Raw genomic sequence first — 17,558 nt, 5'->3', positions numbered from 1 at the left:
TTATAAACAGTTGTAATGAATGTTGAAAGGATTATATGGAATATTCCGTATTATTTATATTAAACTATTTGAATGTAAAAATAAAAAATAAATATATATATATATATATATATATATATATATATATATATATATATATATATATATAATGAAAAAAATTTAATTCACAATCTTCATCAAAGTTTTGGTTGCTTTTTCAGGTGTAAAACGTTTTATATTTATATAGTAATATTCATCATGCGAACTCATCTTTTTTTAATCACCACCGAATGTAAAGAACCAGGGGCTTGTAATATGAAAACTGAAAATGCATGCATGTGATCATAGCACATTTCAGTTATTATTATTGTTTATATTAATCTATGGGTCATTATTTCAATGTCAGTGAAGTAAAGCAAAGTGCTTCACAATGTTAAAAGCTATTTTCATGCTCTCATCTTGGATGGGATGATAGCCCAAATAAAAAAATTTGGAAGCATAAAGTATTGAAGCATATGGGTAGCATTATTCAATTTGGGATGTAATATGCAAAATGACAATGCAATATGTCAAATGGCAATGCATTTCTGTATTTACATTTACATTTTCCAATACATTTGTGCAACAATGAGAGAGAACTATTTGCACTGTTTTTATCAGTGGGACAATATTCATACAATACTACAACCTAGAAATAATTTGCAGGTCTCAGCAGCACAAATTATGTGCCCAGCTATATCTGATTCAATTCTTAAGCTAATTAACAGTGAGCGGTGGCTTCAGACATTAAAGTGCTTCACTCGCACTGACTTTTATTCTGCCTGAAAGAATAAAAAGACCGAGCTGAAGACGGAGCGATTCGACCAATCAGATGAAAGCAGCGTTTCAGCTCCACTCACAAGTGTGAATGAAATATTGAAGCCATAAACCGAAATGATCAAAACTTACACGGACCATCTGTCTTGTCCATGTTCTCTCACTTGAATCCTCTTCTTGAGATTTGAGTCTCTGACCTTCTGTAAGCCCCACCTTGTTCAAGCAGTGATTGACAGGGTGGGAGGGGGCTGAGATGTGATTGGCTCAGAATGCATTTTCAATGTGCACTTTGAATTTGCTACATTCATTGCGGGACACCGAATGAAAATACAATCGTAAGTGTCTTGACTGTGAGTGTTAATGCATTTAAGAAAAATAGCATTTAAATGATGAATTTTGCTTGAACATGTTAGACATACAGTATATAATCTTTTCTGTAATACATTTTCATTTTCATTTTGCAACTTATAAAGCGTTAAAATCAATATTCATTTTACATATTAAAACTGGTGTAGGAAATGACAAATGAAAATTATGTAATTTAATTTTCATTTTCATTTTGCACCAAACGTTGCACAAATGTATTGGAAAATGTAAATACAGAAATGCATTGCAATTTTACATATTGCATTGTCATTTTGCATATTACATCCCAAATTGAATAATGCTACCCATATGCTTCCATACGACTTGAACTTGAAGAGCCATATTAAGGTGAATTCATATCTGGTGGTGATATTGTAAATGCAAAAAATACACAAACTACTAAAGTTATGAACTCTTACAGGGCAGCACAGGACTTTTACTATTGTTCATTTATTTTTGTTAGTTTGTTTTCCTTTCTTTTGTAATGTATCCTGTATAATGAATGTTGCTGCTTCTACTCTGTATAAGCGATGTTGCAACATTCTGTTGTCATTATGGTTTTGGTAATAAAATACCCTTACATGTTAACCAGCGTGAAGTGTTACATGAAAGTGAGTGGAGTTTGATCCCTTTGACTGGAGAGAGGTCATCTCTACACTACTGAGAGAAACTTCTGGGTTCATTCACTGGAGACCCTCTATAAATGGACTATTACTAAGTTAAAGACCCCTGTCTGTTTCTAGTCTTTCATTTTGCTCCTCTTGAGATCTTTGATTCAGCTTTGTTCAATTCTGCAGGATGAGAAAGATAACTTTTCACTGTTGTTTTGTTTTTGATGGGTTTGAATGATATTTAATGTGCATGTGTGAACAGTACTGAATATTAATTAGTATCAGTAAGAAGAATTAATAATGAACAATGGGATACTATTAACAAATTATGCTCAGATTTAGTTAAGGTTGCTGCTGTTGCATTTTTACTTACCTATTTAAAGTAAAGTATGTACATATGTTGTTGTTTAGTATTACATACTTGGGTATTAATTAGAATGAACGTTTTCCCAGGCATGGAAATATCCAAATGATGTGTCATTAATAACCCTTTAAAATAATAAATAATTATTTTTTTCTTTTTTGGGGGGAAAAGTGTGTGAAAAATTGTGTTTTATGTTCGGTCACAATGGTATAATGTGTGTACTGAAATAACATATATCGTTTTTTTTCCCCTTGAAATATCAGCTTCAGAATCATTCTGATGGTAAGGAAGAAATTCTGAGAAAAACAATTGCTTTATGACAGTGATATATTTGTGACATTCTCATCCACAGAATTCGAAATGATTACTAAAACTATAGTCACAGCTATAGTTATAGTCATAGCTGAGGTCTGTTCTCAGCAAGAATGATAAGTGTGGACTTCTCTATTCTCATGAAACCAGATATGAGCAAGTCTCATAGTCTGCTAAAGCATCTCTTGACTGATGATGATAGTCTGACAGCAGAGATCTACATCGATGCGGTTCAGACTCTCATCATGGAGATCGGAGCCCTTATCCTCATGGGCTTCAGTGAGTGACCGTGGCAGTCATTGATTTAAGTCTTGAAGCCTTTAATACAATAATAATATACTCTTCTCAATGTTGCTGTGAAGGTGTTTTGGAGGTTGGGGGATTTCAAGTTGTCCTGGATAAGTTTTCTCAGGTGTTCTGACCAGGTAAAGAACCAGTTTATTATTATTTTTATTTTTTTGTTAAGGTGGTTTGTTCATGCTAAAGGAGGCTCTTTACTCGCTGCTTACCCCTTCTTCATGATGGTGATTCCAGGCGTGATTAGCAGGATACTTTACCACTGGGTGTGTCTGAAATACACCAAAGTTTAAGACCTCTGAACATCTAAAAGCACGATTTGTTATCTTAAAATGTATGTGAACGTGTTTGTGAATTGTAGACGAGGTAGGCTGTGGAGACCCAAATGTGTGTAAAACAGTTTGTGGGAATCCGGTGGGCTTCTTGGGACATTGCTTAAACCAGACTGCTAATGGAGCTTCTCCTGCAGGTATCAGTGAGATTCCTTGATTATTTACTCATATGTAGGTTGTTTTTCTTTAGTTTTCAGTTTCTAGAACAGGTGTCTGTGATGAATCGTTCTCTTCTTGTGTGTTTGTCGAGGTCTGAGGGGTTTAATGATGGCTGTGGTGTTGGCTGCTCTCATGTCCTCTCTGACTTCCATATTTGACAGTTCCAGCACTATTTTCATCCATAGACCTTTGGAGAAACATCTGCTGCACTGCCTCCGAGTGGGAACTCCTGATTGTGGGAAGGTATGCCATCAACAAGTTGTTATCACGTAGATTTTAAAGGACAGTTCATCTTTTTCTCCATCCTGTAAAGGGCTATTTGCATTTAAATGTAACCAGAAAGACAAACATTGGACCGTTTACTTGGAAATTATAGATGGGTCGATGTCAACCTCCATTAATGGATAGATGTTACATTTTTGATGGAAATGAAAATTGGGTTGACATTCAATTTTATGTTGGCTTTGCAAACTTGCGAAGAGGTGGTCCATTTCTGGAAACATTTCAGAATTTCTCGAAACTTTACAGTATTTTTTGGAAACTTTCAGAAAATCTTGACTTTTTTTAGTAAGTGTCTGAAAGTTTTTGATCCCTTTGCAACCCTACTTAGATCAACTTGCATTTGGACAGACCCCTGGTTAATTAAAACCAATGAAATATCGGTGTCTAATGATGTTGTAATCTAATGTTGTGTGGATATTAACATTATGATGTTTTAGCATGTTGGTTTTTGATTGCCATAGGCTACCTCGCGATTGACTGTCAATGTTTAATGTCAATGTGATGTTTGAAAGAGATAGAATTTTGGTAACAAAAATATCAACATCAACAGTATTTGTCAATGTTCTCCATCAAATTGACACTGGCATTAGACATTGTCCTGACACAGAATGGCTGTTTACATTTAAAAGTACTCAGAAATGCTATAACATCAGACAGATGTTGATTTGGTTGGATGTCAGAACTTATATTCAACCAAATATCAACATCTTACAATGTTGGGTGTCTAGAACAAATAAAATCCTTCTTTTGTTGGTGAGCGTTTGTTTCTGGTAAATCAACGTAATTTTGTCATTCTACGACTGCAAATGCTAAATTGTCGTGCTCTTGTAAAGCTGGACTGTTTCAGCTGTGTGTGTGTGTGTGTGTGTGTGTTGGTGTCAGTGCTGTGGATTCCTCTGGTTCAGGCCAGCCAGGGAGGGCAGCTCTTCATCTACATCCAGTCTATCATCATCAGAGTATTTGAGGTGACCTTTTTTTGTGGAAATTTTAGTTTGAAAACACTACTTATTTATACTACAAAATGGCACAGAATAGTGCATAAGAATGCGATTTATGACACCTGGTAATCAGTCATTCTCATTCATTTTTCTGTTGTGTTGGGTGCATTCTGGGGTCTGATAGTGGGCATGGTGGTAGGCTGTAACTAAGTTAGCAACTTTGTTGGTTGCAATACAATTTCCCATTGCCAACCAACTAAGGTGCTAACAGGTTAGCAACTATGCTTTTGGGAAACGCACCCCAGGTTAGAAAACATTTCTGGCTTCCATACTGTAGTATGGAGAAAAAGTATCATAGGAATCATCGGCTACCTTCAAATAATTGGTTACAGGCATTTTCCAGAATTACAATTATTGGGTGAATTATCTGTTTAATTTGTGAAATAAACTCATATAAATTATTTGGTATTTTCCAGATCAGTCGTTTGACGTGGTACACACACGATCCTGTGACAGAGGTTGTGGTTTCAGATTTTCAGACGATCGAGGATGACCCACAATACTCAAAAGACATGGAAAATGATGCATATCCTTCAAAAGAGGGTACTTTGACCAATCCATATGCAGGCACAGATAAATGATGTTGTAAATTGTATAATTTATCCCGCTCTATTTCTTTGATAGTCCAGTTTTCCAGCAGAGGGAGACAAAGTCATTTCATGTTTTTCAATGTCTTTAAATGAGGTGAAAGAAAAAAGAAAAAAAAATGGAGGAACAGAACTCTCTCTAAGAATTACTTAAATATCTACATCACAATTCATATCTGAGCATCATTGATTTAGATAAAATGCACTAAATCTCCTAATTATATTCATGTAGATAATACTTGTTTTCATGTAATTCTGAATGCATTATTTGTCAGCAGACTCCAGTAGTTCTGCGTCCAGCAATGCGAGTTCATCTAAACTTAAATCTGTTCTGGATCTGTGGAATGGAGAAGCAGAGAGGAGAGGAAGACCCCTGTATAAGACATCTTGTAAACACCAAGCTCATCGTCTGTCTGTATATCAGTGGCCGTATTTCTCTTCGCTTACTGGCCACAGTCACTTGTCCTTTATAATGTATTGTTTATTGTGACTGCAGTGAAAGAAAATCTCCACGCAGTATGTACTTCATAATAAAACAATATTCTTATTTATAATATATCATCATAAATCAGTTGTTTCTTTTTTGCAACCAACACTTCAACAATTTGTCCCTGTTGTTTCTGCAACTTAAGCCGTATTTCAAAAAACAACTGGTTTTGATTTCTGTAAGCATTTTATTAGATATATAATCAGAAAACAGTTGCTGTGTTGAAAAACTGAATGTGTACCAACATTTATTCACTGGAGGCACTGGAGAACATGAAGTAGAATTCAGATGGAGGGAATGTGCACACAGATGTACAAAAGGGGATGAAACCGAAAAAAAAATCAATATGTACAATTAAGAGCCAATTAAAGGTAACATATCCACAGAAATAAAGACACATACTCACTCTTGAAAAGACTAAATGACTTTGGCTTTCTAGCTGACGGTTCCTGAGCTTGACTGATCCATTAACCCTTTCATTCACATTTATGTTGTCAGTGCTGTTTTTGCATTGCATCCAACATGAAATAACCCCCCCTAAAGCTCTGACACAGGATCATACGCTTTTTTATATATATAAAAAAGCATCTTTGGTCATTTTGGAGAATAAAGTATTTCATAATAGTACACGCAGGGTTTATTTAGTATATACACCACTAAAGTAAACCCTGTAAAAGACAGTTACAACTGTTAAAAACTACTAAACTAATACAAAAATGACTGTCATGTCATAACACTACATTGCAGTCAGTATTGCACCCCAGGAAAAATACTTAAAAATACAAATCATATTCATTTATTAAATCAACTGTACCTGTATAACCATTATGTTTCTTAAGCTTTTTTTTTTTTTTTTTTTTTTTTTGTTAAATACAATTTTTGTGAAATCTTCAAAAAACGAAAGTATTTGAAAGAAAAAAAGGAATGATTCAAATAAATGTGGAAAAAAAAGACATTCACCATGATAACCAACAAAAACATGAGGCGAATTGTGTGAGACATCGGTTTCTTTCAAGGCACATATAAAACCCTTGTTATGCAGAAAATCACTAAATTGAAAGACATTCATACTTGATTAAAACCCGAACTAGCTTTATGCTATTTTTGGATGAAATCAAGAATGTATAGCATGTTAATGTGCAGACTGTTTTGTTTTCCTGGTATATAGTTACAATGTGCCAGCATTGTGAGGACAGTGGGAGATCTCTATAGGGGTCAAAGTGAATAGCTATGTTCAGAATAGCATACTATCATACTATTTGTGCTGTATGTATCTACTATTTTCTGTAGGCTTTGAATACCCAGATGACCTACTATAAATGCACACTGTGCTGGGTACCATATCCCACAAGGCAATGCATTGACTTGACCTTCCATCTCCAGTGTGACGTTTGAAGCAACTTTGATGACTCATTTGATCATATATATATATATATTTTTTTTTTTACATAAATCTGAATGCTTAATACCTATATTTATTCATAAGGTAACTGATGTCATCCTCGATAACAATAGTAAGAACACACTGTGCAGTAAGTATGCTAGTATTCTATTAGGAACATAGCTTTCCATTGTCTGTGTGACGACTGGACTCCGCCCACCTCACAGGGCGGTGCTTACTGATTGGTGTTCATCTTCTGTGAGCGTTCCTGTGGTTTCATCCTCCTCAAGCTCCGGTACCAGATCCAGCCCTGGTCCCGTCAAAGATCTCTCCTCTCCATCTCCATCTCCATCTCCATCTTCATCTGTGCAATCAGAATGCACAGTCAGGATACTTCAAAGAAAACATTTGATCACATTTCCACCGAAAATTAAACCTCCCAAAAAACTGACCTTGGCAAATCAAGAATGTATCATTTATAACAAGATGCACTTGGATGATATCCAGTATTAGTATTATTTTATTTAAATGATGAAATAATGAAAATAATGTAGTTTAGCGACACATATAAACCAACAACAATACTAATATGATATCAATATCTAAACATGATAAAATGTACACAGCTGTTCAAAAGTTTGGGGTCAGTAAGATTTTTTAATGTTTTTGAATGAAGTTGTCTTTTTTTAAGATTGTTTGAGGAATAGCAAGTATAAAGTAGTCACATTATAAAAGTATTGTCATTCTTGATCAATTTATTTTATCCTTGCTAAATAGGATTATTAATTATTAAAAAAAAAAATTATAATCTGACCCCAAACTTTTAAAACTGTAGCATAATCAAATGTAAAATAATCAATAATGTTAAATAATACAGTGTCTGTGGCACAGCTAACATTCACCCTGCAGAAGCAGCTGAGGTTCATGGGTAAAGAGTTACTGTATGTTTAGTTGCATGAAGCATGTGCTGGTATTTTCTCCTAAGACATGCCACAGAGCCACTGGTCAGGCAGCTTGTCATGCAGGTTGAGTTGCTGTTAGTCGGGTTAAACAGGCAGAGAAAGCATTCAGACACACAGCGACTGATACACCCAGAGTTCTTACCATCGCCTGCCACTCACACCACATCTCACAGGCAGAAGATCACACATCTGTAACAGTGCAACAACGACACAACATGTTCAAGAGAGCAAACACTGATGACCACGACGACCAACCTCCAGCACAGTGAAGCCAATCACAATTCAGACGGCCGTGACTTACAGAAAGCCAGTCTAATCACATCTCAGCCTTTTAAAGTCAACATGAAGCATCTTCTGCAACCCATTTTACTTCCATAATATATCAAAATCAACTGTCTTTGTCTTTGATTAAAAATACAGTAAAATTGCTAAATATTATTACAGTTTAATTTCATTACTCTATTAAAAAAATATCAAATAAATGGTGAACATCTTCAACTTCAAGCGATGCATGAAGTGTATTTTTCTTCAGATCAACAATAGTATCAGGAATGTGTGTTAGGAAAGTAAAACAGGGTGAGTTTTGATTTCATGTTGGCTTTTCGGATGAAGTTCTGATGGCAATGAACCACCAAAAAGAGTGTCATTAAACACTGAAAGTGGTGATTTCGTTAAACAATGCTTGGGGCATTAATCACGGTGGTGCTAGTGTCATTAAACGTGGCAGCTTCGCAGCTCTCTCTCATGCAGATGCGGTGTGCGGTGAAGCAGGAGAGCGTCTGAACCTCGGCCCAAACACTGAAGGACTCCTGGCAGCTGCTGATGTTTCCACAACCGCTGGAAACAGATCCGTCTACTGCAGCTTGTGCTTTCACTGACCCACACTTACCACACAGATTATTACACACGACACATCCTACAGCCAGGCCAATGATGACAATTCATGTTATGAGCGAGAAATGTGAAATCCAGACATAAAGATGTGTGTGTGTGTGTGTGTGTATGTGTGTGTGTATGTGTGTGTGTGGTGGGCGTATGTGTGTGTGTGTATGGTGGGCATATGTGTGTGTGTGTGGTGGGCGTGTGTGTGTGTGTGTGTGTGTGGTGGGCGTATGTGTGTGTGTGTGTGTGTGTGTGTGTGTGTGTGTGTGTGTGGTGGGCATATGTGTGTGTGTGTGTGTGTGTGTGTGTGTGTGGCTGAAAGTCAATTTCGGGATTAAACACTAAACAGAAGACCTATGTTCAGTTCGGAGTTGAAATAATGGATGCCAGGGACAAAAACATCACAACGGTGCTGAAAGCCATGATAAATAATAAATTATGCTAATTAACTGTCACGGAAGATTCCGTTTTCCAAGAATAGAATTCAAAGACTTTTTTTCTTCTTTGGATACGTTTCTGTTCAACTTCAACAATGTTCTGCACTCTCACATAAAAAGGTACAGATGCTGTCACTGGGGCAGTACCTTTTCCAAAGGTCCACTTTTGTGTCTTTAAGGTACCAATATGTAGACGTTAGGTACAAAGGTGTGCCTTTTGAAAAGGTACCGACCCAGTGACAGCATTTGTATCTTTTTTTCTGAGAGTGTGTTTCAGAAGGACAAACAGAAGAATTAATCATCTGAGATTTTTATGCAAAATATTGAAGCCAAATAAAAGATACAAATGTAAACATTAATATTATATCCATGACATGACAGTCAAGGAAGGAATGTTTCAGGGTCAGTGCGAGTAAAGCTCAACTGACAACATCTGTGACAATCACAAAAAAAAAATGTTAACTCATTTCTTAACTTGCAAAAACTAAAAAATTGTTTAGTTATACATTTACTATGATTACTTCAGAGGCTATCATTGTAAGTGCATTTCTTTGTTATTATTATTGCTTTTATTTACAATTTGTCCATTTTATAATTCATCTGTATTTCCTACATGTCATGGATGCTGTCCATGGAACATTCCTTTTCATATTTAATTGTATTATTTATTTGAAACAAAACATTATTTTGTTTCAAATAAATAATATAAGATGTTTATTATCATTTATACACAATTACTTCTATTTTATATTTCAGAGGTATATTCGACATGCTATGATGCTGCCCAGAGAATTTAACTTTTAATTTAATGTAAGCTGTAATATTCCTTCTCATATTTAATTGTATTCATTTTTTATTATTATTTAAACATACATTTATATAATTCAAATTCCCTTATTTTTTCATTTATTTAAAATTATTTCCATTTTATAATAGATAGGTATTTTCTACATGCCATGAATGCCTCCATAGAGCTTAACTTCTATTTAACCTGGAACGCTTCTTTTCATATTTATTGTTGTTTTTATTATTATAAATAGAAATTAAATTAATATTAGTTTTGTATTAAAAATATTTTTCATTTTATAATTCAGAGGTATTTTCTACATTCCATGGATTCTGTCTATACAGCTTAACTTCTATTTAATTACCCTTCATTAATAATACAATTAATTATTATATGATATATAAACGTAATTATTAATATATTTTTTAAACCTTATGAAGCTTTTAGTCTTTTAGTAGCTTTTAGTTTGTCATGTGAACCAAGCTTAATGGATTCAAACGCTCCCTCGGGAGAGTTGTTTGACAGGGGCTTTCGTCTCAATAATGAGCTATTAATGAGGTACACAATGGACTGACACTGAACACCTGCCGTTTACACAGACTCTAGATGAGTGTGTTTCCATACTAGAGCTGATGGAGCTGTAGAAATGCATCATAATCAAACAATCAAAGAGAGTGCAAATGCCATCCATTGAGTGCTTGACGTTCCCATCAGGTTTGTACAGACAACTCCATTTCTGTAGTTGCGTGCATTTGCCCTCAGGAAAAGTTAAATGTGCTACTTTCTTTTGATTTTCCATATTTCGTTTCTATTTGTATTAATAAAGAAAAAAGACACACACAATGTCATACAGTTTGCAATCTGGTCATATGCTATATTTGTATTTTCTAGAAATATAATTTCAGATTTATTATAATATTTGTATATATATATATATATATATATATATATATATATATATATATATAAATATATATATATATATATATATATATATATATAAATAAGTATTGAATTATACATTTATATATATTTATAATTATATTGGCTACACAATGTGCAATGTTTTGCTCATATGTTGTATTTTTTTAACATTAAATAATTATAATTCTAAACAATTGTATAAATTTATTCTAAAAGGAACACAAATATTTATAATTGTTTTAATTATTATTCTTATTCTTTTTGTGTGTGTGTGAAAAATGTGAGCATGTTGTTGGAGTTTTGTCATGATTGGTCTTACCGGAGATAATCTTGGATCCAGAAACACAGACACCGTTGGAGCCGTCGCTAGTTGGTTGTGGTGGTGGCGGGCCGGCGGGTTTGGGTCGTGCTCGAGGGGTGGGCCTGGGGCGCAGCTGGGAGCTGTCGTGAGGAGGTGTACCGGGAGGGGTGGGTGTTCGGGTTAGGGGCGGTTCGGCTTCTTCTGTGCTCTGGGGGGGAGGCTGGGAAGGAGGCTGAGGAGGAGGGTGGCTGGGGGCCTGGATGAGGGTCTGAATGCTGCGGCGGGGTGCGAGGAGAGACTGAGGGGTGCTCGGGGCTGACGGCTGGTTTGGTGTGGGCTGGTTAGGAGCCGCTTTTACGCTCTGTCTGGGAGGTGCTGGCGCTTGTTTCTTTGTACCTGAAAGCAAACGGTCCAGACATGTCATTAATGTCATTAATTCCTCACCTTCATGTCATTCCAAACATGTAAGACCTTCATTCATCTTCAGAACACAAATTAAGATGTTTTATTTGTTGAAGCACTGATGTCTCACGGACCATTTTAATGAGGTCCTAACTATGTTTCTGGGTCTCTAGCATGTCAGTTGTGTTGCTGTCAGAAAGCTCTTATATTTCGTCAAAAACATCTTAATTTGTGTTCAGAAGATGAACGAAGGTCTTATGGGTTCGGAACAACATGAAAGTGAGTAACTAATTACAGAATTCTCATTTTTGGGTGTACTTTCCCTTTAAGGATGCACTGATTATTTTAAATAATTTGCCTCCAATTATAGCTGAAAAAATGTCTAAATAAAAAATAGCTAGAGTATAAAAATTAATATTAATTTCGAGACTTGCTAATGATTAAATGTAGCAGTTTTTCTAACTATTATTATAAAATGGATAGTTCCGGTCCTTGATTCTGATTGGTTGAGCCGCATTCAAAGCTGTTGTACATTACTTTACAAACATACACCTTTGTTTACATTTGTGTGTTACTAGGCATCCACTTTGTTGGAACCACAACTGTTTTCGAGGAACTACATTGTTTGGCGGAAGAATACTGTTTTTATTAATATCATTACACTTTATTTGCTCTGTTTTATTTGGAGAAACCTTACTACGTGTATGGAATAACCGTTTAATAAAAGCAATAAGCCCCGTGAAGCTGTGATTTACAGTGAATTTATAACCGGTAAGGGGGTTTTAGTCTCTTCACTTCGTGTCATGCCTAACGACGCCCATTAGCTGTTATAAATTCAGTGTACACCATGGGTTCAAGTGGCTTTATTTTAAAGATTAAGTTAGTAAAAGTAAATGTAAAAATTTAGGAAATAAGCATGCAAAATTGAATATATACATAAAAAAATATACAATATATACACGGTACTGTTCAAGATAATTTTTTATTTTTATGATAAAGTTCTCTTATGCTCACCAATGCTCAATTTGTTATATCGAAAATAAAGTAAAAACTGTAATCTTGTTTAATATTATTACACTTTAAATGAACTATTTTCTATCTGAATATAATATAAAGAGTAATTTTTCCTGTGATGCAAAGCTGAATTTTCAGCATCATTACTGCAGTCTTCAGTGTCACGTGATCTTCAGAAAACACTCTCTATTTGATGCTCAAGAAACTTTTCTTATTATTATCAAGGTTGAAATCAGCTGTGCTGCTTAATATTGCGGTTTTCTACATTTCATATTTATTTACATAATGATCAGTGTAAACCATCCTTGCCGAAATAAACTGTTAATTTCTTTTACTTTTAAATGGAAGTGTACTCTACATTGATAGATAACTATAAAAAAATATATATATACCAATATATTGCACATCCCTAATAGATCTGAATAAAGATATGAGGAAAGATAGTAAGTTCTGACCTCTGCGGCCCAAGAATGGACTGGGGCCCTTAGGACCTGAGGTAGGGGTCCCTACAGTCAGCGGAGCGGGCGTCCCACTCACAGCTCCCGGGCCGTTCCTCATGGCAGGGGGTGTGGATACAGGATCTCGGGCGATGTTACTGGGGAGAGAAGGAGAGCAGGCAACTTCTTTCATGGGATCACACTGCAGGACGTACACACAGGTCAGTTCACATGCAGGGACGTTAAAATGTAGTGGTCCAAGTTGAGTTAATGACTTGCACTGAAAAGTTAATACAGATATGTAGTGCATGCCTTTCATTTTTCACCCAAAAATGAAAATTAGACTGTGTCTTACTCACCCCTGAGGCATCCCAGGTGTATTTGACTTTCGATTTTCAAACAAATCCAGTCGGAGTTATATAAAAAATTGTCTTTGATGTTTCAAGCTACATTGTTGCAGTCAGCGGGTGTTGCATTGCTTCAGTCCGAAAGAAGTTAAATAAAAAGCAGCCTTCCATTAACAAAAAGTGTCTCACATGACTCTGGGGGGTGAACTAAGTCCTCCTGTAGTGACTCGATGCATTTTTGTAAGAAACATATCCATATTCAAGACGTAATATTCACTTTAATCAGAGACAATTTATAAGAGACATGCCACTTCCTCATTCCTCAACACAACTATATAAGGAAAAGCCGTAACGGCAAAGATGGCGGTTGTATGCACATGTCCCGCCCCTCCCGCTGGAGAGCCAATCATCTGCTTTTAACAGTCAAGCCGGGAAACATTTAAGCCTATCGTCTGGTTCCACTGACGCATGCGCACAGTTGAGGAACCCTTGCGCATGCATAGTAAGGGTATAACCTGAGGGGAAGAAGGTGTTTTAAACCTTATTTTGGGGCAAAGTCATCAACATTTTCCAGCGATTTTTATCATATTTCACTGCTGTTTCTATATATGCTATTTATGCCCTGGTGACCAGTGAAAGTGCAGTTCTGACTCTCTGCCCATTCATTTAGATAGGAGCTGGTCTTGTTAGTCTGAAATAGCTGCCTGGAGGCGTTGCCAAGATGGCGGCAGAGTGGCACGGCTTGCCTAAAAGACACTTTTTTTTATGGATGAGCGCTTTTTATTTAACTTCTTTTGGACTGAAGCAATGCAACACCCGTTGATCGCAAAGACAGAGCTTGAAAGATCAAAAAAAAATTTTTTATATAAATCCGATTTGTCTGAAAAACGAAAGTCATATACACCTAGGATGCCTCAGGGGAGAGTAAAACACTTTTTCATTTTTGGGTGAACTAACCCTTTAAGGAAAAACAGTTAGCAAAGTTAGCAGTTTTTTATTCCGCATGCAGTGCATCTTCTTCACTAAAGAAAGAACAAGCAATAGAGAAAGACAAGGCAGGACACACAAATTCAAGCATCAGAGAATATTCTACAGAACAGAGACACTAGAAAGACTTTGGCCCTGATCGGGATAAATCAATTTTAGTCATTTTTAGTAATTTGATAGTAATTTGACAAACTATCCTTAACTTGAGATTTGAGTGGCGTTTGCTTCAATCTTCCCGATTGAATAAATCAAAAAAAGAGAAAACAGGTCGGGAGACTTGTCTTTATCATATTGGCCAAGGTTTATTTATTTATTTATTTTTATCAAAAGCGCTTTACAATGGCCTCCCTAAAAAAAAAAAAAGATGTGTAAAAGACAAAAGAAATACATGAAACTGTCCATAATAAAAAAAAATATATATATAAATATATATACACACACACACAAATAATTGGGATTAATCTAATGATTTATGATTTCCGAATAGTCTTTACAAAACAGAACAAAACAAATTATAACATCATGATTAACTTTTAATAATAAACTCTATTTTATTTTTAATTTATTTTGATTTATTTAAATCCTACACACAATACCAGCATGCAAAAAATCAAAATAAAAAATTATTCATCAATGTTTAAAACTTTTCCTTATTTACTTTTTTTTTTTTTTTGTCCTACATTTTCAGTTAAATATTTTTGTACACATATATTATGTATATATAAGAACTGAATTCAGGTAAATTGGAACACTTTTTTTATTGCCATTATAACAACAGGGGAAAAAATGTCCCAATTATCCTGAATTAATCCTATATATATAGAGAGAGAAGGGGGGTTTACTCATATTAAATGTGTCCCAGAAACTGTGAATTTTAGCAATGAGCATGTCTAGATCAAGGGTACAATGGTAGTAGCTTATATCTTTGTGGTGATCATTTTCTGATTTCAAAAGTGTTTTGAAGCAAAAACAACTTGAGAATGGCACAAGACGACGAGGTACATAACACAGCAACAAATGGCGGCATTTAAATTTTGCCATACAAGGTTCTCCTGAAAGGTTTATAGCCTTACTCTGCGATTGCACCCAATTGTTAACCATTCGACTGATTTTAAAGCAGTGCTTTGAAGCAATAATCAACAGAATGGCACAAAACGATGTGCACACGACACAGATTTCAGCGGCCAACTCCTGACATCTGGCAGCGGTCGGCGAGGTGAGGGTTTTTGCGGTCGCACCAATCCTTACCTGTTCTCCACAGTCTGCTGAACTAAAGGCTGAAGGGTCTGAGGAAGCACAGCTCCCGCCTGCCCAGCCTCCAGACCCCTGCCAGTGGGCGACCGAGGGGAGGGCTCAAACACGGGAACCCCCCCGTCGTCAATGGGAGGCAGAGGGGGCTGGAAGGTAGGCGTGGAGTGCTGCTTTTTATTTACTGTGCCAGCTCTACGAGGGACGATTTCCGGCTGTTTGTTAGCAGGGCTACAAGGAAGAGGGGAGACAGCATGAAACACTCACACCAGAGAGTGACAGTGGGGTATTAGTCTCCACAGAAGGGAAGGAGGAGAAGGACAGGACCACCACCTGACCACTGGGACATCCAGCAACCAGAGGAATGTGTTGGGAACGGATGAGATTTCAAATGGGTTGTAGAATTTAAGAATTCAGCATAAAAACATTTTCAACATATTAAAAATTAAATATATATATGTGTGTGTGTGTGTGTGTGTTTGTGTGTGTCAAGTTATATAGTTACGCCACAGAAACAAAATTCATACATTATTCACTCAAGCATTTCTTTAAAAAATGCTAATTTATTAAGGATCGCCGCTACTGTGTGCTGCTCTGAGACTCGTGATGGCTGCTATTAATAACAGGCAGTACATTTCTAGTATAGTGCACTCTATACAACTGAATGTTGCATCACCAAATTAAAAGATACTTATACTATAAATATACAGACTTTTATATTTTTTTGATTTTATATTTTGCCACTAAATGCAATTGCAAACTTCGAACATTTTTATGTATGCTAAGCATTGTAATAATAGTAAAAAAGTATTGAATGAAGTATTCATTCATTAATGTAGAATTAATCAGTGGTTATATTGTTAACTAAAACTATTAACATTTGTTTTTACTTCAAATAAAGCTATCTATCTATATCTATCTATCTATCTATCTATCATAAGTATAATATATACATATATAACGTGTAGAATAATATATTAGGTGTAAATCTTAAACATAAAAAAGTTTCAGTTATTATTTTAAAACATTTCACTTTTTTTAAGTTAGTATTGTATATTATGAAAGCTGACAAATTGCTTTGTTGCTTTGGATAATAGCGTTTGCAAAATACATAACTGAAAAAATTGCTAAAACATCAACTAAAACTTAAATGAAAATGTAAAAAATAAAAGCTTATTAAAATATGAATAAAAACTACTATACATATATGTATACAATTCTGTATATGTATATATATTAGTGCTGTCAAATAAAATGTAATATTTTTTTACATAATATGTGAGTGTGTACTGTGTATATTATGTAAACATAAATACACACATACAGTATATATTTTGAAAATATTTACATGTATCGACATTTATATTCTTATTTTATATTATATATATAAATATATATCATATATAAACATTTTTCTTAAATATATACATACATGTGTTTGTGTATATGATATAATACACACAGTATACACACATATATTATGTAAACAATTTTTATTTTAGATGCAATTAATCGTTTGACAGCACTAATATAAAAACTAGTAAATTAAGACTGGCATTACTTCAGCTGAAGGACTCTCCTGTACCAGAGGCACAGAAACGTTCCCCTTTTCCAGCTCTGAGTGTTTGGTATGATGGCCTGCGGGAGTGACTCATTCTGAACATACCAAACCAACACGACGGGACTGAACACTTCCTGCTTTTACTCCCTGAATAACTAGAGCTGGAGTTATAGAAACTAGAACTGCATTTACTACAATACAAATTATTCATTCCTTTTAATGCTGCATTAGCGCTTTTGAAATGCAAGTCAATAACCTGAATTTGGCACCCAATTCATAATCATGAAATATAGCAATA

The 17,558-nt window shown here is 35.2% G+C and overlaps 1 protein-coding gene and 1 long non-coding RNA gene across 5 annotated transcripts in view; one reads left to right on the top strand and one right to left on the bottom strand.

The window, feature by feature from the left end:
• Positions 1-129: 129 nt before the first annotated feature.
• Positions 130-5,659, top strand: LOC127953920 (uncharacterized). The gene is made up of 2 exons (XR_008153361.1): positions 130-3,214; positions 3,328-5,659. It is a non-coding gene; the product is annotated as an uncharacterized LOC127953920 (long non-coding RNA).
• Positions 5,660-5,757: 98 nt separating this feature from the next.
• LOC127953879 (rho GTPase-activating protein 17-like) overlaps positions 5,758-17,558 on the bottom strand; it is a 33,727-nt gene continuing 21,926 nt past the window's right edge. Inside the window, exons 17-20 of one of the 4 annotated variants that reach the window (XM_052553236.1) lie at positions 15,700-15,930; positions 13,136-13,275; positions 11,283-11,660; positions 5,758-7,335 (exon numbers count right to left, since the gene is read on the bottom strand). In XM_052553236.1, coding sequence (XP_052409196.1) covers positions 7,193-7,335; positions 11,283-11,660; positions 13,136-13,275; positions 15,700-15,930 — 892 coding nt within the window. In that variant the 3' untranslated portion in view covers positions 5,758-7,192. The remainder of the gene's footprint in view (positions 7,336-11,282; positions 11,661-13,135; positions 13,276-15,699; positions 15,931-17,558) is intronic. The other 3 variants (XM_052553237.1, XM_052553238.1, XM_052553239.1) reach the window with 3 other exon arrangements.

This window comes from Carassius gibelio, chromosome B3, assembly GCF_023724105.1.
Source record: "Carassius gibelio isolate Cgi1373 ecotype wild population from Czech Republic chromosome B3, carGib1.2-hapl.c, whole genome shotgun sequence".
Taxonomy (NCBI): domain Eukaryota; kingdom Metazoa; phylum Chordata; class Actinopteri; order Cypriniformes; family Cyprinidae; genus Carassius; species Carassius gibelio.
The sequence above is the reverse complement of the archived record's forward strand: the minus strand, read 5'-3'. Positions and strand labels throughout refer to the sequence as shown.